Raw genomic sequence first — 21,040 nt, 5'->3', positions numbered from 1 at the left:
CTGGTCCCTATGCTGCTTGCCCATGTGCTGCTCTGGTACCTGCACAAGTGATTGCTGAATGGCACGGGAAAATTTCCTACCACTGGGGAAGGAACAAAGCTGTTCTGCCAAGGAACCTTTAGCAGAGGATTGCCGAGTACCTCCAGGAAAGGTTCCTAGAGATCTCTCTGGAGGATTCCAGTGAGATCTCCGCGTGCATCAACACCCTGTTCCACCATATTGATTAGCCGCACAGGGAAATGTCCAGAACACAGAAACAAAGCAAGCCTTGTTCATTTCTATACCCTGAACCCACCTCTGCACTACACAAACCACAGCCACTTACCAAACGTCTCATCTCCTGCTTCTTGCTCACTGAAGAGCAACTGCTTAAACTGGCTAGAAACCTCTGGAGTGATAAACAGTTCCTGGCTGCATGCCCCACCAGACGACCCCGCCTGGAGCTCCTCATTGTCATCTAACGCCACCTCTTCATCAATAACTTCATCCTCTGGGTTAGGTCCTCTTTCCGTTGCCTCCAGGCCCACCGAAGTATTCATGGGGCGGCTCTTGGAGGAGGAGGTAAGGTCACTGCCAAGGATAGCATCCAGCTCCTTACAGAACTGGCAGGTCTTGGGTGCAGCACCAGAGCGATGTTTTGCCTCCCTCGCCTTATGGTACACCTGCCTCAGCTCCTTTATCTTCGCTCTGCATTGCATCGTGTCCCAGTCATCGCCCTTTTCACAAAAGCCTCAAGAAATCTGCCCATAGATATCAAAATTCCTACAGCTGAAGTACAGCTGGGACTGCACAGTCTCCTCTCCCCAAATAAAGAGCAGACCCAGCAGCTCCACAGTGGTCCAACCAGGAGAGCGTTTGCTGTATGAAGCCGCCATGGTCACCTGGTAAGATGCGATGAGACCTCTCCACGCCGAGCAAACAGGATATGGAATTTCAAAAATTCCCAGGGCTTTAAAGGGGGAGGGGCAGATGGCTGTTTACCTGGCTGCAGGACAGCAGACTTCAAACTGCTTACCACCGCAGTCAGGACGGGCAATGTGGACACCTCCCGGAGGCCAATTAAAGCAAGCGTGGTGGCTACACTGCCACTTTATCAACAAAACGTTTGCTCAAAAAGCCTTATGCCTCTTGTCAGGGTGGTTTTATTTTGTTGCCAAAGAAGGGCATTTTTGCTGCCAAGAGTGACATCATCGTGTGTGCGCATCCATTGTTTTGTCGATAAAAGCTGCCTTTTGTTGACAAAACTCTGTAGCATAGACAAGGCCTAAAACTTGGGAAGCCAACACAACAATTAGTCAAGAAAGGAAGACTCAGATGTCATAAATTTATTAGTCATTAAATCTGTACATTTTATTAGAATAAATTTTGACTAGACATGTAGTTTATTAAAGTTTTTTGTCCATAAAATCCTGTTAAGATTACTAATCATCACATAATTTTCAAAAACCACAAACTTAAAAGCCAAGAAATAAATAGTTAAGATTTATATAATCCTTTCAACTTCTACTTCCTATCTGATCCTGCAAACAATAAGCACAACACAACTCTTCTGAAAAAAAAAAACATAAAAATAAGAGCCAATATCTTACAACACAGGTGCCTAAAGTGATGCTCTAAACCCATAGTTAGCCTAAATAAGTGGTCTGATTTTCAAAAGTGCCAAGCGGTCAACAGCAAAACTCAGGACAATTATTTAGGCAGCTAAATATGGATCTAGGAGCTTAATGTTAGGCACCTGTTGTTTATTGCCTTGGCTATATTTGTATTATGTTTCTATTTCAGAAAAGGTTTTGTTTTACATTTAACATTTTGAGATTACAGTTGAGATTAAAATGAATTTTGGTTACTTAAAAAGAATAATGTGTGTATTCTGTGTGCAGTGTAATATTTATGGTGTCCCTGACTGCTCATTTACTTTTAATGCCACACTTTTGAAAAGAAGAAAATATTTCTCTGGTAGGATACATTTTTAGACAATGGTGGCTGTTTGAAAATGCTTAAATATACAGAATGTTAAAATACAACTTTGAGGAGATGGATTAGTGAGAAAGCACAGGTAAGGCAGTCAGGGATGTAAAATGAACCCAATTAATCGTATGAGTTAGTCTGTCAACATGGAGAAAATCTGAAGAGCAGACTTACCTTTCATAGGATTTAATTGCTTGTTCCAGTTTTTCTTTATAGGCATCAAGATTCACTGCCTGAGGATTAATTAGTGTGATCCGCTTCTTGTCATTGCTAACATGGGCCAGGGGTAACACCTACAACACAAAAAAGTGCAAAGATTTCATTTATCGTGTTATTCTTTATCTACCAGAATACTGGAATACCCCAACCTTACATACACAAGGCAAATCTCAAAGGGAAAAAAAGGAAAAGAAAAGAAAAGAAAAAGTCAAGCACTTGATGTGAGTGATCAAGTGTTTGGAGACCCATGAGACTGATCCCGATCAAAGGTAATGAGGTTGAAACATAACATTTGTTTCTGAATTAAGACATCATTTTCTTGTACTACGTGTACACAAGTCTTGTAGCTATTGTGACCCCTTTAAATAAAATGTTGGAATCCTGCAAATGAATTCTTATGAGGCAAGGGAAATTAAGCTAGCTAAATCTCTATTTAAATTCTAAATGGAATGAGCAGCACTCTCTCTAGTCTTAATCTAATAGCTAAAGGACAGCACAGAAAGGATGCAAACAGTATCTACAACATGAACATATTATATACTGTATTATTTTAATACAACATTGTATATTTCTGTATAGAACACCAGCTTATTGCCATCTATTTTTACACAACATGCAAATAGGGAATTTACTTATTTAAACATTTTAAATGTCATATCTTATACTCTAGGGGCAGATTCCACCAAGATATTTAGGTTCTTAAAATGCAGATAGGTACCGATTGTGATTTCAAAGGATCAAAGTAGGTTAGATGCTTAACTCCCACTGAAACCAATGTCATTGATTTCAATGGGAGCTAGACGCCACACCTGCATAGGCACTTTTGAAAATTGCACATGGTGTCTATCTACATTTTTAGGTGTCTAAATATCTTTGAAAATTTGGCTCTAGGTGTATGATCTACGGAAGCACACTTCATTACAAAAATAGCACAGCCAGACACCCTAATACGGGATCTTAAAGAAAAGAGGGGAGCGAGACCTCCCACAACTTCCCAACCCCCAAACAAAAACATTACCCAACCCTTCTTCCCAGAACCCTTCAAACAACTAAACTATTCCAGGGTAATTCTGGAAAAACTCCAGTGCACAGTACCACAAGGAAACATGAAACATGGGGTACAGGAAGAAGGTACTACTGTGTTCAATGTACCAACACAGATTCTGCAAAACTTCTTTTGTCTCAAATGGTGCATTTAAATCTCTTTCCCAATGTCCATCTGAGTTTGGCGCATGGATGACAGAGAGCTAGCTGAAGTTCAATCCTGATGAAACTGAAGTAATGTTGATGTGTTACAGAAAACGATCAGAAGATGCAATTAAAAAAAAAAGTGCCTCTAACTGAAAGTATGTCTCTGCCATGTGTTACTTGTGTCTCTATCATGGGAGTCTGGCTGGATTTCCAATTATTACTAGATGATCATCTTTCAGCAGTAGTCAGATGGCTTTTTCTCTATCTGCGGCTGGCTACAAGGTTGCCATCTTTTCTTTCTGAGAACGACCTCTTCACTGAGATTTATGCATTTGTGTCACCTCACTAATAGACTACAGCAAATCACTTCACAATGGACTACACCTTAAATCCATTCAGAAGCTAAAGCTAGTGAGAATGTGGCAGCTCAGTTGTTCATAAGTGGAGTATTTTGTCCAAACAGATGAGATCAGTCTTTGCTCAGGGGGAAATACTCAACAAGCAATGCCTGCCTCTGGATTTCCAGATGGAGTTCAAGCCCTAAATAGCCTGGAACCTGCTTACTTGAGACATCACCTGTTTTCCAATCCCATTCTGCCATAGTTGAGATCAGCAGTTTTGCTCAAACTGCGGTCTCCACATAGGCTCCCTTTTCAATGGAATGCGTCCCCCCAGCACCACCCTTTATCCCAACAGTACAATACATTAAAATTCAATATAACTTCTCAAGGAACGGGTATAATAGTCTAAGTAGTACTCGAAGGATAAGCAAAAATACACGCATTATTATGGCATTAAACTTATTAAAGACACCACAATCTGCAAAGCAGATACACAAAAGAATCTACAGAGAAGTATTCCTCCAGAACTACTAGAGGAGGACTGTACATTATGCTAAACAGCCAGAGCACCTTTTATTCTGGATATGAAACTGATGCATTGTGTAATGAATTAATCTCTTTGAAATAGCTCAGGTGAAACTGCCAGGGCACTCAAAAATGAAAGAGCACATGAGCATGATGTTAATGAAGAATTGCCATGGCAACCTTTTTGCTTGCTTCTCTATTTCCAAAACAATAAATCTGATGTTAGTGCATTAATGTTTGTAGAGGATGAAAATAAAAATAATGTCCTCTAAAAAAAATACCAACAATTGTGTACGTATTTATGATTCTGAATGGAGCCTTTTCAAGTATAGGAGCAACCAAGATTCTTAACGCAACCTCATAATTCCTGCTCAAGCTTTATAATTAGGGTCCTACCAAATTCACGGTCCATTCTGGTCAACTTCACAATTATAGGATTTTTTAAATAGTCAATTTAGTGGTTTCAGATGTTGCCATCTGAAATTTCACAGTGTTGTAACCATGGAGGTCCCGACCCAAAAGAGAGGGGGAAGGGTCACGGGATTGCCACCCTTACCTCAGCGCTGCCTTCAGAGCTTGGCTTCCAAGCCAGCAGCCACGGAGCTTCCTGCAGCCAGGGGAGGTTCCCAGTGGTGAGTCTGACCTGACCCTGGGAGCTGCCCCTGCAGGGGAATAAGAAGTCCTGTCTCTCCCCAGCCCAGCCAAGACTAGCAGCTGGAGATCACCCTCCCCTACAATAGCCAAATTTCACAGGGAGATCAGATTTCATGGTCCATGATGCATTTTTCAAAGCCGTGAATTTTGTAGGGCCCTATTTATAATTAAAGTCACACCCTATTCTCAGCTTTTCCTTCAAGTGTTGGCATGGATTCCAAAGGAGATTGAGTTCCAGGGCTGATAAAGGTAATTCTGTTGACTCCACTTATTAGTAGTTCTAGTTCCTTTCCTTCCTTTACATACAGCATATTCGTGACCTGCAATAATGCAGGCTCCAGCATTTCAGGCCATAACCTACCATTGAGGTATTCATTAGATGTCTTAATGAAATCTGTGGGGAAGTTCTCTGTAAAAATAGTTGGCAGGACAGGAGTGTTCATTTATAACTGCTTCTAACTAGAGCTGGGCAAATAATTGATTTTTTGATTCAGCCAGCAAACTGAAAGATCAGAGAAAATCAGTTCATTTCCAAAAAGGTTTGGAATTTGTCAGCAAATTGGAAAAGTCTGTTTCAGGTCGGGTATGTGTGTTTCCCTTTATAACCTTTAGTTCAGTGGTTAGGAAAATGGTATGTGGGAGACCCAGATTCAAATCCCCACTCTGGAGCAGGGACTTGAATTCAAATCACAGCCCTGCCAGGTAAGCATCTATCGACAGGCTATAGGCTACTCTGGGTGGGTTGCTCTCAATCTCTCCTGTTGAAGCTGTTCCACTTTAACTACTTAAATATTCAGTGGGCCAAAATGAGAGTGACTCTATAGCCTCCTGCTTAAGGCACTGACCTAGGAGATGTGGATTTAAATCTTCCCTCTGCCTGACTAAAAGGAGGAGTTTGAATCCACATCTCTTACCCCTCTCTCCCCACGTGTGTGCTTTAATCACCAGCTAAAGAGTCACTCTCACTTTGGCTCAGTGAATATTTAAGTATTTATACAAAGTGGAACAAACTCACTGTTACCTCCCTCAAACTGACCCTGAAAAACTTTCCCCCAAACAAAACTATCAGGCCAGATTCACGAATAGTTTTGCGTCGACCAAAACTGCATTTTTCAGCAAATAAACTATTTTTTTCTCATAAGCAAAAAATTTGCCCGTCTCTATCTGTAATTATGTCCCCAAACCCAAAAGTGCCTACAAATATTGCATTGTTTGCTAACAGCTATACCACTATATTCATTCAAATATAATGGCCTACATTCATCCCTGTGGATGAATTTAGCTCAATAATATCTAGATAAAATATTTCTCTAAAATACCATTTGCAGAGGTGGCTCAAACTATTCTAGAAGGCTTTTAGTTTTTACAAGGTGCTTCTTTCAAGCAGCAGTTATAACAAGTTTTCAAGACTATCCTGGAAAGATGAAGGGAGAGCTTGGGAAACTCTCCATGGGGAGACCTGAAGAGAACAGCTGGTAGGAAAGGGCATAGGGAGCGGTGACAATTGCCTGGAAATAGCCCATTAGAGTTGTGTAAAATTCCCAGTTTCTGTTATGTGACATTTCATACCCAAATTCACTGTTTTGCGCAGGTTCACACAAGTTTTGCTTTATTCGGTTTTGGCAAAAAGGCTATTTTCACATATGAAATATGCAAATGTGTACATTTATGTAAGTTTTTGAGGCAAAAAGACATCTTTCTTTTAAAAAATGTCGCTCCCCCTTTTTTTAATATCAGAAACAAGCTTGATTTTTTTGTGTGGCTATTTTCACTAAAATAGTGAGCTTATTTTTTTCTTTAAAAATCTGAATATTACAGCAAAAATTCCCTTAAAAATGCACTCAAGTTGGAATTTAAAACTGAAATTTAAAAAATCTTAAATTGTATGTAGATTCACATTTTGATAGGAATATTTCACTCAGGTTTACATCATATCCCATTCACAAAGCCTTTACCTCCTCATTATTCAATTTAAGCTCATGCTCTCCAGCTTTTCCACTGCTGTGTAGTTTTTGTAAAACATTTATTGTTTAGAATGAACTGCAACAAATTCTCAGCATGTATAGAGAGAATACACCAATTTAAGAATTCCTCCAGGGGTAACCTTCCACAACATGGATTGCCCTTTGGGGAGGGCATAGGTTCACATTTCATGACAAATAATTCAGTGGGAATTGTTAACACTCAGAACCTTACAACAGGCACCTATCAAGATGGGATCCTAGATCATTTCATTCTGTTCTTTTCTAAAAGCACTCTAGAGAACACGTGTAGCTCTGAGAACTCAGTGATCCAGGAAAGCGTAACCAGTTTACTAGCTGACTAACAGCCCAAAATTCAGAACTCCAATGATTTAACAAATATCATTAATGACTATGGCCCATGAACAATTTTTGAACACCTGGTGGCTGCATGCTGGCACCAACTGGTATATAGGCAAGAAATGCAACTAGCATTAAGCTCTATTATCTTGTCACCCTGCAGGAAACAGAATTAATAAATTTGTTTTATCATTATTTGTTGTGAATAAATATTTCGAAATGTATACAGTACATTTACTATGAATAACCCACATTCTGCTATGGACACTTGAGGACATACTTATTCAATATTTATCTAGATGAATAATAAAAAAATAAAAACAATAGTAAATTTTAAGTTTCCCCTGAAACAGCATAAGAGTTTTACCTCATCAAATACTTTAGAAACAACATGTTTGTCTAAAACCGGGATGTATTTAGTGCTGTGAGGAACAGCTGTAGGGGCTAAGGCATCCATTATGGTGAGTCGTCTAGCAACCAAGCCATGAGTCTTTAGCCAATGAGCTGAAGATGTATCTAGAGAACTAAAAATAAGAGATTGTGAGATTTATTCATAGATTCTAGGACTGGAAGGGACCTCAAGAGGTCATCGAGTCCAGTCCCCTCATGGCAGGACCAAATATTGTCTAGACCATCCCTGATAGACATTTATCTAACCTACTCTTAAATATCCCTAGAGATGAAATTCCACAACCTCCCTAGGCAATTTATTCCAGTGTTTAACCACCCTGACAGTTAGGAACTTTTTCCTAATGTCCAACCTAAACCTCCCTTGCTGCAGTTTAAGCCCATTGCTTCTTGTTCTATCCTTAGAGGCTAAGGTGAACAAGTTTTCTCCCTCCTCCTTATGACATCCTTTTAGATACCTGAAAACTGCTATCATGTCCCCTCTCAGTCTTCTTTTTTCCAAACTAAACAAACCCAGTTCTTTCAGCCTTCCTTCATAGGTCATGTTCTCAAGACCTTTAATCATTCTTGTTGCTCTTCTCTGGACCCTCTCCAATTTCTCCACATCTTTCTTGAAATGCGGTGCCCAGAACTGGACACAATACTCCAGCTGAGGCCTAACCAGCGCAGAGTAGAGCAGAAGAATGACTTCTCGTGTCTTGCTCACAACACACCTGTTAATGCATCCCAGAATCATGTTTGCTTTTTTTGAAACAGCATCACACTTTTGACTCATATTTAGCTTGTGGTCCACTATAACCCCTAGATCCCTTTCTGCCGTACTCCTTCCTAGACAGTCTCTTCCCATTCTGTATGTGTGAAACTGGTTTTTCCTTCCTAAGTGGAGCACTTTGCATTTGTCTTTGTTAAACTTCATCCTGTTTACCTCAGACCATTTCTCCAATTTGTCCAGATCATTTTGAATTATGACCCTGTCCTCCAAAGCAATTGCAATCCCTCCCAGTTTGGTATCATCTGCAAACTTAATAAGCATACTTTCTACGCCAATATCTAAGTCGTTGATGAAGATATTGAACAGAGCCGGTCCCAAAACAGACCCCTGCGGAACCCCACTTGTTATACCTTTCCAGCAGGATTGGGAACCATTAATAACAACTCTCTGAGTACGGTTATCCAGCCAGTTATGCACCCACCTTATAATAGCCCCATCTAAATTGTATTTGCCTAGTTTATCAAAAAGAATATCATGCTAGACCGTATCAAATGCCTTACTAAAGTCTACGTATAGATGTAATATCAAACAGAAATATATTTGGTAATATAGCAGTTATGGAAAATAAAGAAATATAAACTACTACCACTTGTGTGTGACACATGTACGTACTCTTTAGATGTTCTTTTTGCCACCTTTTGTGTATTCACCTCTGTGGAAAAACATTTACAAATTTACAAAGGCATCATGTAATGGTTTTGCACAAACACACACACACACACACCACAAAGTAATTAGCATCGGCTCTATCTGAGCCTATTAGAAGTGCTACTAAGGCTGTACATTAATGCTTATTCCAGCTACTAAATTTATTCATGAGAATTAATCTCTCTTGTGTTTCAGTCGTGGTGCCTGACCACTCACACTTCACAAGAACTAATAAAAACAAAAAATGTAAAAGTACATAAGCACTAAGGCTATGTCTACACTGTGTAAGATATCTACACTGTGCAACTTACAAGGGCATGGCTGTGTAGCTGCAGCCATGCCATTGCAAGGTGCGCTGTGGGGCCACTCTTTCTCCCAGTGGCAAAAGAAAATCACCTCCAACAAGGGGCCGGTAGCTTCATCGCCAGGAGCGCGGCTCCCACCAATGAAGCCCTGTCCACACCAGCGCTTTTCTTTGCTACAACTTTTGTCATTCACAGGGAGTTTCACACCCCCAGGCAATACATTTTAGCAACGAAAGTGCCAATGTAGACAAACCCTAATTTTATCATTTCAAAATTATTTTAAACTTTGTTTAGATTTATAGCCTTTAACTCAAGAAGGAAGATTCACCAAGCTTGTTCCTCAACTCAGGCCATAGTAACATACCATAGTGTCATTGCCGTCTCATTAAGCTAATATACAATGTTCATGTTTCTTTGATTACAATGAACACATCTTAGATGTGCACCCTTTTCAGGAAAAACAACTGTGATTCAGATGTGCCTTCAGCAGTCTTCAATGAAAGTATTCTGCACCACCTTCATGGAAAATGACCCTGCCAAAGAGACAGTGTATAGACAGTGTGCAAGGATCTTGAGGTCCTTCCAAAAAAACCAGACCCTTCTTTCCCTTGCAGATGATGCTAAACTGAATGCTATTTACAGATGTGTGAAATTGTATTCAATTTTCCATCAGTATCCATCATATTTTAATATCTCAAATTTACCATCCTGCTGAAAATGCTTCCTTGACCAGGTCAGTGAAACCCAGTCGGAATTCTTTTTACTTCAGTTTACAAGCTCATCAACAACTCAGCTCTGTCTTAAATGTGGTACCACAAGATCTAAACGAATTAGAATAAGTGACTTCAATTCCCCCAGTTGTGATAACTTGCCTTTAAAAATAGTGGCAGATTTCAGGCTATTTCTGAGCAAACAACCCTTTCTTTCAGGAGATATCCTCTCATCTGGTCTTTCTTCACAGGACCTCACTCGATGGCCCAGGGTCCTGAGCAGACTAGTCTTTGTTTGCTCTGCAGGTATTCAGACAGAGAGAAAAGGACAACTAATCTACAAATCAAATGGCTGCCTGCAATTCTTGAAAATATAACACTTCTTTGGTTTTCATCCCATGTTCTTAAATGAACTGTCTTAGGCAAGCCCCCACAGGTAGCAATACTTCAGCTCCAATTGGTTCTCTGTACTTTCCCAAGGTTTTTTTAATTAATGCTGTAGCTAATAAAACACACACACGAGGTCTTCACAGTAACCACAAACAATGATTCATTTATTTGAATTAAAAAGAGAGAGGGGTTAGATGCCTACTATTAACTGAACTGATTACACTGTATTTTTAAAATTTCAATCAAAATAGTTTAAATTAGGCATTCCCTTGCTGGGTGTGCAAACCAACCATCACAGCACTGTACCAGAAAGTGCAAATGACTGGACACTGACCAGTCTAGGGTAAATGTCCAAGATGAACAAAATGCAAAAATGATGGAAGATAAATTAGAGTTTTAAGATAATGTTTTGTTTAAATAATCAAATGTTTTATTTGCAACAGAGATGAGGAATTTTTATTTTATTACTGACAGAATCACTTCACAGTGGATGAATAAATTCTGTTGAATAATATCTACATGCTTCATTTTAGATAGTTACCTGCATACAGTGCTGTCTTCCTTCTGACTGGACTGTCACAACGAGTTTGCCATACATCTACTGTACGCTGGTGTGAAGTCAGCAATGGCTCTTCTGAGGCACAGTATGGCCTACTGATAGGAGAGGTGTTCAGCTCCTGAATGTGTGTGGTTACAGAGGATGCAGTAAGAGTCTGCTTGTGATGCCTGTTTATGAGTGATAAAGACAAGAAACAAGCAAGTGAATAACCTTCAAGAGTATAAATGCATTTGAAGGAACCACTTTTCAAACGTTAAGTTTAAATACATGCAGCACTTAAATACTGATTTCAAATGCTCTGCAAGACTACAAATGATTCACATTATTTTACTACGGTCTTGATTTCATAAATAGGTTAAAAAATGTTAGTTTTACTTTCAAAGGTTCATGTAAAAAACCCTGATACACATGTAAATAGTCTATCCTTTACTGAGGCCAGGCTATTCTATTATAGCTGCTTTGAATTCCCAAGGGTGGAGGGAGGAGAGTGAGCCATCCTATAAATAATAAGTGATATAAACGTCTCTACTAATGTTAACAACAACAACACACCCTGAAATAAGCACTTTACATATTTTTTTTCTACTGACCTGCTGGCCATTCCTTCCATGCATCTTAAATCATTCTGCACATCCTCTATAACAATAAATCATGAACTTTTGCTTGTATTCAGATAATTTTTTTTAAGGCAGAAGATGGTTTTCATTAATTGTTGAAATCTTTTTTTGAGATGTAATTTTTTTGTTTTTGTATTTGTAGTACACAAATGAAGTGGGCATCAGTTGAAATAATTTCCTCCTTTTTGTTTATTTAGTGCTCTTGTAAGGTATCCAATTGATATACCTGGAGATCTAAGATCTCTGAATTTCTATAAAATGGAAACTGCGTAATCAGCAGCGGTGAAAACTTCCCCCAGCGCCCTAAGAATCTGCCTCCATCCACCATGACCTAAAGGACATCTCTAGGGACATTCACTCTTCATGCACATTCACTCTTTGTCCAATTAGACTTTCAATGAGCTTGTTAATTGGTGCTGAATGTAGTGGTATTTGGGGGGGGGAGGGGAACTGAACTGAGACCATAAGGATCAATATGGAATGAATGTACAAACGTGTTCTGTGGGATCAAACTGAAGGGACAAACTGTTTTTTTCCAAGCATGTACTGTCTGCAGGAGGCAGAAGAATACTCACACTATCTGAACTGGTTCGTGTTACTGCTGCCACCTTGGCTCACACACCATTTTGTTCCAATTCCCAGCAATACATTTTTATCATCTTTTTCTTCCAGACTTGTTTGGTTTTTTTTTCATAAAGATTCTTAGAATAGTATTAATTAAAGATTTTTCAACCTTTCTTTGCAAAAGGAAAACATCTTAAGGAGAATGTCAGATGTGAAAAATGCAAAATGAAGACAAGACAAGAAATGTAACAGGTAGCTTGCATAACCTATAGAGCACTCTGAGGCATAAAGACAGTTTGAGGACATACTTATTTTCACAATCTTTTTCTCCATTATACCAATTCATCATCAGGCATTCAGTGTGAAAGGTCTGCACTTTCTCAAGATCGCTTTCCCCCTGTTCAATTTCTCTTTTTAAAAGGTATATATCTTCACTCTGCCAAAATAAAAATCAAATGTGTTACTATAATTACACTTAAAACATGCTTCATTTCTTAACAGAAACAATCCAATAAATAAGTTTGGGTGTAGAAAAAGGGAATGACATTTTGGATGATTTTGATTTTTTCCTCAAAGAGTTTCCCTCATTTCTAAAACAAAGTTTGCTTTGATCGCTCACCAAACATAGACTGACTATTAGCATAAAATTAAGAGGGAGGAAAATGATGATGGCAGTAATTTCATGTTCCCACAGAGAAATATCCTTTAGCAAAGGAGAAGCAAGCTGATGGCAAAAAATAGCACTAAAGTGTATTTGGCAAGACAATGTAAGCTTTTTAATTTTCTTAAGAAGAAGACTGCATTTACCTAACAAACCAGTTATCTCTTTGAAAAAGTTTACATACGCCAAAAAAAAAAAAAACCCACATGGATAGCCCTGTTGCTCCAAGCTTTTAGTTACACACCTTTTGCTTCCCTTGTCCGTGTTTAGTGGTGGTATTATATTACAGCTAAGCTCCAGTAACTGATGTGGTTTCCCTTTTACTGTTACACATTAAAGATACATTTTTTTATTTTTCAAACAATTACAGCAGCATATCAATCAAATAGGCATGATTCTGATCTCATGCCAGTGTTACACCTACTACTGAGAGTAAGGACTAGCAGTATAAATAAGGCTTTTAACTTAAATTAAGAGATTGTATCAGAATTAAACCTGTCAGGAAGACCATATACAGCACCCACAAGATAACAAAAACAGGGGAAAGTAGAAAACCTGTGCTTCATTGACCCCGTTCATACCCACCCTGGCACTTTTCACCCGCATCTAAACATCAGGTTCATGTTTGATAATATTTTTAGATGCCCCAAATACCCTAATATATTAAGGGCCTAATTCCACAATGTGTTGTGCCTGTTGTAGTAATCTCACCTGTGCAGAGTGAGTGAAAACCGGATGTAAAAACATTACTAGTGCAGAATGGTAGCATTTTACACTAACTTTGCACAGGGGTAAGTAACTATAACAGGTACAAAGCAGTGGAGAATCTACCCTAAATGATTACTGGAGAAAAGTGCCGCTATAGTCATATGCCCATCATTTACTGATGGCAATAGTACATTGCTCCATTTCTTCAGAAACATTTTGCATCAGCTCTATTGACAGCCTTTTTTTAAAAAAATGGTTGTATTATGGATATATTCTCTTAACCAGTCATTAGTATTATGAGACAGTCCTTAATATTGATTATTGTTTATATTTAACTAAAGTTCATGGGGGGAAAAGCACTCATACTGATCTTAAGGTGCCTTTGATTTAATTAAATATACAGTAATATAAAAGATAAAACCAGCAATTTTCCTCAACTTTAAGACAAGAAAATAAGTAAATAACCTACAAGAGATTAACATGAAACCAAACTAATACCCACCACACCCAAAATACCATCTTTATCATGTCCCTGCTTCTCCAAAACTTGGGATAAAGAGGTGCACCTCAAAGCATGACTGGAAGGTGAACAGATTTGGGCTCTTTTGGACCAGGAATGGGATAGAGACTAAATTCTAAAGATGGCTCTAATATTTGCCCCACTAGTGCAAGAGCACAGAATGCGAATGATACAAGCTTTATCCTTCCAACCTTTCCAACACATTCTGGATTCACATAATCCACATCAGCTGAGCTATAAGGGCATCTAGTACATCCTATGGAATATTTTGAATTGTATTATTTCTAGTCTTGCTTTTCTGAATTACTGTCTGTGATGTCCAAAATTTCATTCTACTCTCTTGTTCCTAATTATGCTAATTCTTATTCCACTTTTCCTTGTGTTTGGGGAACTAATTAATTGGTTGTATGCTTTAATTCAAAACAAGAATATTAAAAAAAAACATGATTATTTCTGAAAGTCCATGAAGAAATTTACTACTGGGGATTTTTAGATTGAGCTTATTAGTTACACTTGGTAGGTCTGTGCTGTTTTTGTAAATTTAGTGCTTATGGATATGGTTTTATTCCCTCCTGTACCCTCTCCCCCCAGCGGCAACTCTATGTCAAAATGTTAGGCATGAAACTTTCTTTAGCTATATATGCTCACATTAATTAACAGGACATTTATTGTTGAAGTAAAAAATCATAGATCAATTTCAGTTCAGGTCTAAGCATAACTCCCATTTGAGACACGAGGAATCACACCTGCTTTTTCCAGGGCAGAATTTGACCTCCATATTTTTTTAAGCTAACAATAACCATATAAATATATATTAAATGATATTTGTGGTTTAGGTCTGTTATGGCCTAATAAAATTCTATCACTGAGCAATGGCAGGCCTGGTGCTTTAAGATCACTTTAGCCTGACTGTGATTAAGTGATTAGTCTCTTTCCTAAGTCACATACTTATCAAATTGCATATATGTAAGCTCTGTTGCGCCTTAACATGCCATGAAAATTCATACTCTCATATTTAGTTTGAAATACTCACCACAATAGGCTCTGGAGCTTCAGGATCCGTCACATAAATATTATAGTAATGAAACCTCCCCCCTGTTTCAGTTGACAGTTCATGCAAAAATTTATTGGCCTCCGTATCATCACAGTTGAAAGATATGGTATGAATAGGAACTTTATGATGAAGTAGGATTTGGGCCAGAATTGTTTTTGGTGGCTGTAAAAATAAAAAAAATATAATAAATAGTGTTAAATATGCTGCAGATAAACAACTATTTAACAAACACTGTACAGAATTTCATTAGCCATGGGGCTGCTTGTAGGACCAATCCCTACTGCTTAAGGCACAAAGAAAAAGAAAAATATTTGCACTTTTTCCTAAAGATCCAAGAGGATTCTGGTTTATAACACTACCTGAATCACTGATTTATCATGTGAGCTTGAACAATTCACTTCAGGTATCATTCAACTCAGTTTTTAATCTAAGTAATATCCAGACTTTGCTGAATGCCAGATGTTGCAACTAAGCTAAATTTTCCTCGGTAAATGAATTATTTTAAAAATGCCCTTATCAGCATATTGGCCAGTTTTCACCATGTACTATAACTTAAATTTTCAATTTTGTCTCTTTTATAGCACTTGTAGGTGAACAAGAGGTGCTTTCCTTTCAGTTTTTGTTTGCTACATTATATCTTCTCAAACCTCAAGCCATTTTGTGTTAAAATAACACAACTTCATCTGCTATAAACATATTGGCACAAATTTTGATCTCACTTCCACCTTATATTAACCAAGAGTCTGAAGTTATTCCAGAACTATACCTTGTGAAATGAGAATCTGACCCAATGTGATCAATAAGAGATGTTTTACAATAAACAAACAGCAGTTTATGATAGCATAAAGAACAGGAGTACTTGTGGCACCTTAGAGACTAACAAATCTATTAGAGCATAAGCTTTCGTGGGCTACAGCCCACTTCTTCGGATGCATATAGAGTGAAACATATTGAGGAGATATATATACACACATACAGAGAGCATGAACAGGTGGGAGTTGTCTTACCAACTCTGAGAGGCCAATTAAATAAGTGATATATGCCATCATGTGCCAGCAATGCCCCTCTGCCATGTACATTGGCCAAACCGGACAGTCTCTACGCAAAAGAATTAATGGACACAAATCTGACATCAGGAATCATAATACTCAAAAACCAGTGGGAGAACACTTTAACCTGTCTGGTCATTCAATGACAGACCTGCGGGTGGCTATCTTACAACAGAAAAACTTCAAAAACAGACTCCAACGAGAGACTGCTGAGCTGGAATTGATATGCAAACTAGATACGATCAACTCAGGTTGAATAAGGACTGGGAATGGCTGAGCCATTACAAACATTGAATCTATCTCCCCTTGTAAGTATTCTCACACTTCTTATCAAACAGTCTGTACTGAGCTATCTTGATTATCACTTCAAAAGTTTTTTTCACTTACTTAATTGGCCTCTCAGAGTTGGTAAGACAACTCCCACCTGTTCATGCTCTCTGTATGTGTGTATATATATCTCCTCAATATGTTTCACTCTATATGCATCTGAAGAAGTGGGCTGTAGCCCACGAAAGCTTATGCTCTAATAAATTTGTTAGTCTCTAAGGTGCCACAAGTACTCCTGTTCTTTTTGCGGATACAGACTAACACGGCTGCTACTCTGAAACCTATGATAGCATAGATACTTGAAAAAAATCTAAGATAAATTTAAGTCAACAGCTAATTTTCTGCCTACAATATTTACTACAACATCAGTTCTCCAGAGATGGATTAGCCCTTATGTGCTTCCAGCAAATGGATGGGAGAGGATCTACATGGCTACTTTGTATGTGTTATTTGGGGGTGGGAGGAAGTATTGTAGCTGAAGGGCCATCTCTTTATCTACTTACTAGTCATTTCCACTTTCTGGTTCTCATGCAGTGCACAAGACTGCAATGTTTCAGTTGTAACACTGCAGGGGAATCTTTAAATCCAAATATATTGTTGGATTTTCAATTTTTCTGCATTTTTTTAATTCATGAGAATTTCTCTCTTAATATTATCTTATATACAAGTTTTACTATTTAATCTTAGATTTTCAGATATCCCTTCAGCCTTTTAGCCAACCACCAGCTGGTTAAAAAAGCTTCCTATAGAATTAAATTAAGTGCCATACATCAGATAAAACAGGGTTGCTGTGAGAGAGTTCAGGATATAAACCCATAACCCCCACTACCACTAGTTTAGAGATAGAATTCATCAACTTTGCAACAGACAGCCACACAAGACTGAGCCTGCTGGATATTTTATTCATCCCTATAGCTGTGCTTTGGCATCCTACCACCACATCATCACACTACCCCATCTCTGTTTTCTTGTTTCACAAATACCTGGTTAGGTCTCCCATCAGTCAGAAGATAAATGGCTTGAGTGTCACTATCAGCAAGTGCAATTTGAAGTGCTTTGAGTGTATTTGTAGAACTTCCAACCTAAAAACCCAAATGAGAGAGAGAGAGAGGTATACACAAAATACTGTTACACTGCTAAAAACAGACCATCAGCTCTTTTCTAGCAATTCCAGGAGCTAATTCATGATAAAGCAGTGACATGGTGTAAATTACATGTTGAGTGTCAGCTGGTCAGAAAATTGATCGAAGTGGTAAAGTAGTAAAATTTGCACTAATTCAGTATTCAATGGCTGTGCAAACAAGTATAACTTAAATATCAAGGGGCTGGAAGAGAGGATTACTCACCATGTGCAGTAACTGAGGTTCTTCAAAATGGGTGTCCCTATGGGTGCTCCACTTTAGGTGAATCTGTATCCCTATGCCTGCGATCGAAGACTTTCAGTAGCAATGCCCGTTTGGGCCGCACATGCTCTCTCCCAGCCTTGCGCCATGCCTGGCAACTACATAGCGCTGTGCAACCAAACCGCCCTCAGTTCCTTCTCCACCACAGAGTGCATCTCTGAACTCTGAAGTAGAAGGGAGGAGGGTGAGTAGTGGAGCACCCAAAGGGACACCCATCTTGAAGAACCTCAGTTACTGCACATGGTGAGTAACCCTCTCTTCTTCGAGTGCTATCCCTGTGGATGCTCCACTTTAGTGACTATATAGCAGTGTCTCTTGGTGGAAGAAAGGGGCTTTTCAAATGAGGATAAGACAGAGTCCTAACAGAGCATTCGAAGTCAACTTGTTCAATTGGGTAGTGCTCCATGAACGTGTGGGCTGATGCCCTAGTGGCTGCTTTACAGAGTCCATGATGGGTACATTGTTTATGAAGGCTATCGAATTGGAGAGCGATTTGATGGAGTGTGCCGTTGCCTGGGGGGTGGGTGGCTTGCAGATCATGTTGGCCGTAGCAAAGGTGAATGCACCCGGAAATCCATTTTGAGAGCCTCTGCTTGGATATGGCAGATCCTTCAATATTTCCATAACAGAAAGGAATAGCTTTGGTAACTTTCTGAAGGGTTTTGTCCTTTCAAGATAGAATGCTAATGCATGTCTAACATCTAGAGTATGGACCATTGCCTCGTTTGTTCTCATGAGGTTTAGGGAAGAATGATGGACGGTAGACAGGTTGGTTCACGTGGAATGAGGAAAGCATTTTAGGTGGAAATTTAGGATGTGGTCTTAAAGTAACCTTGTCTTTGAAAAAGATTGTATATGGGGGGTATGCCATGAGAGCCCCTAGTTCTCCTACTCGTCAGGCAGATGTGATGGCGATGAGAAAAGCCACCTTCATCGATAGGTACACAAGTGAACATGTCACCAAGGGTTCAAACGGGGGACCAGTAAGACAGCGTAGTACTAGGTTAAGTTCCCAGGATGGGGCGAGGGCTTATATTTCAGGATAGAGGTTCCGAATACTCCTGAGGAATCATTTAGTGATAGGATGGATGCAGATTGAGTACCCATCAACTTTGTGATGGAAAGCCGTGATGGCTGCAAGATGTACTCTAAGTGAGCTCGAGAATAGACCCAATTTCTTTAGCTCCAGTATGTAATCTAGTACCAATGGTAAAGGGGAGGTAATAGCCATGGTTTGCTCATTCTGACACCATATGTGGAATCTCTTCCATTTGTGCAGGTAGAGTATAACGTGTAGTCTACCTTCTGCTGTTTAATAGTATGTCCCTTACATCTTCCGAACAGGTCATGTCATTGTCCTGGAACCATGAAAGAGCCATGCCTTCAGGTGGAGGATCTCCAAGTTTGGGTGGGTCCTGCATCCTGAGACAGGAGATGTGAAAGAGGGCAAAGAGTGAGTGATGGGCATACCGCCATCTTCAACTGGTAAGGGAACCAAGTTTGTCTGGGCCACATGGGAGCTATCAATATGACTCTGGATTGATCAGTCTTTATCTTGTATATCACCCTGGATAGGGGGAGCTAAGGGAAAACACGTACAGCAGAGGCACATCCTATTTGATGAGGAAAACACTGCCCAGAGATCAGGGTCCCAATCCTGTTCTTGAGCAAAATTGTGGACACTTGGCATTCTGGGCTGTAACAAAAAGGTCTATAGTCAGGAAACCCCAGCATCTGAATATATTCTGTAGGACCGTGGTGTTTATTTCCCACTCATGGTCCTGAGAGAATTTTCTGCTTAGTGTATCCACTGTGGTGTTCTGACATCCTAGTTAATAAGTAGCTGATATGTTGATGTTGTGATGGATGCATCAGCTCCATAATCTCAGTGCTTCAGTGAATTTGCTCCCTCTTGATGGTTTATATAAAACATGCAAGCAATGTTGTCCATCAGTACCTTTATGGTCTTGTTCCTGATCAGAGGTAAAAAGCCTGAGCATGCATTGCAGACTGCTTGTAGTTCCTGTAGGTTGATGTGTAATGTTTACTCCAAGAGGGAATACCGGCCCGGGATTGTGTGGTTGTGCAAGTGTGCTACCCAAACTAACAGAGAAGCGTCTGTTGTAAGTATCATTGACGGAGGAGGCTGTGTGAAGGGAACTCATTGTGGGGTTGAGTCCACCAGTGTAGAGTTTTTGACTGAGAGTGACATCGTAAGACACTTGTTCAGGCTGTGTCTGTGCAGAATGTATACCATCCTGAGCCAGCACTGATGACAATGCATATGTAGCCTGACACGCCTTACAACAAATGTGGTTGCTGCCATATGATCTAATAATTGCAGGCAAGTCCTGGCTGATATCTGTAGGCTGTTTTGTGTTGTGGCAATCAGATTAACTTGGGTTACAAATCTGTGTAGTGGTAATGAGGCTTTGGGCTCCAGTGCATCAAAGTGGGCACCAATGAATGCTAGTTTTTGTTCAGGTGCCAACATTGATTTTTGCATGTTTATTTGTAATTCTAGATGTGAGAAGAGAGCCAGTTTCAAAGGTGTGTTCCCGGGAGGAGACTTTGAGTAGACAGTCGTCCAAGAAAGGGAATACCACCTTGCTTGCAGAGGTGGACTGCCACCAATGCGAGAATCTTGGAGAACACTCAGGGAAACGTAAAGATGCCAAAAGGCAGTACTTTGTACTGGTAGTGATCTTGTCCCAGAACAAATCCGAGGAATCTCCTGTGTGATGGGTGTATGGTGATATGAAAATATACATCTTAGAGGTCAAGGGCCGAGAACCAGTCCTCCTGTTACAGTGCTGGGATTATCATTGCTAGCATGAGCATCCTGAACCACTGAACCTTCAAAACTTGTTGAGTTTCCTTAGGTCGAGAATGGGCCTTCATCCCCCCGTCTTTTTCCTGGTTAAGAAGTAATGGGAATAAAAGCCCTTCCCTTTATATTGTGTTGGTACTGATTCTATTTCCTGTTGTAGAAAGTGCTCATGAGAAGGGTCCCTGATGAGGGACAGGGAGGGAGAGCGATGAGGAGGGAAGGAGGTAAACTGAATTGAGTAACCAGTGTTGATAATTTCTAATACCCAATTTCTCCGAGGTGATCGTCTGTCATAC

The 21,040-nt window shown here is 39.5% G+C and overlaps 1 protein-coding gene across 1 annotated transcript in view; it reads right to left on the bottom strand.

Moving 5' to 3' along the window:
* The window catches only part of LOC113406302 (von Willebrand factor A domain-containing protein 3B-like), a gene marked incomplete at its 5' end in the record, with an annotated part of 114,741 nt that overhangs the window by 59,312 nt on the left and 34,389 nt on the right, over nt 1-21,040 (bottom strand). The window contains 8 exons of the mRNA XM_026650381.1: nt 2,143-2,261; nt 7,587-7,743; nt 9,012-9,051; nt 10,225-10,362; nt 10,994-11,178; nt 12,501-12,628; nt 15,115-15,297; nt 17,495-17,593. Of these exons, the coding sequence (XP_026506166.1) occupies nt 2,143-2,261; nt 7,587-7,743; nt 9,012-9,051; nt 10,225-10,362; nt 10,994-11,178; nt 12,501-12,628; nt 15,115-15,297; nt 17,495-17,593 (1,049 nt within the window). The remainder of the gene's footprint in view (nt 1-2,142; nt 2,262-7,586; nt 7,744-9,011; nt 9,052-10,224; nt 10,363-10,993; nt 11,179-12,500; nt 12,629-15,114; nt 15,298-17,494; nt 17,594-21,040) is intronic.

This window comes from Terrapene carolina, unplaced genomic scaffold, assembly GCF_002925995.2.
Source record: "Terrapene carolina triunguis isolate 2854851 unplaced genomic scaffold, T_m_triunguis-2.0 Scaffold25, whole genome shotgun sequence".
In the NCBI taxonomy this organism is placed as follows: domain Eukaryota; kingdom Metazoa; phylum Chordata; order Testudines; family Emydidae; genus Terrapene; species Terrapene triunguis.
The sequence above is the reverse complement of the archived record's forward strand: the minus strand, read 5'-3'. Positions and strand labels throughout refer to the sequence as shown.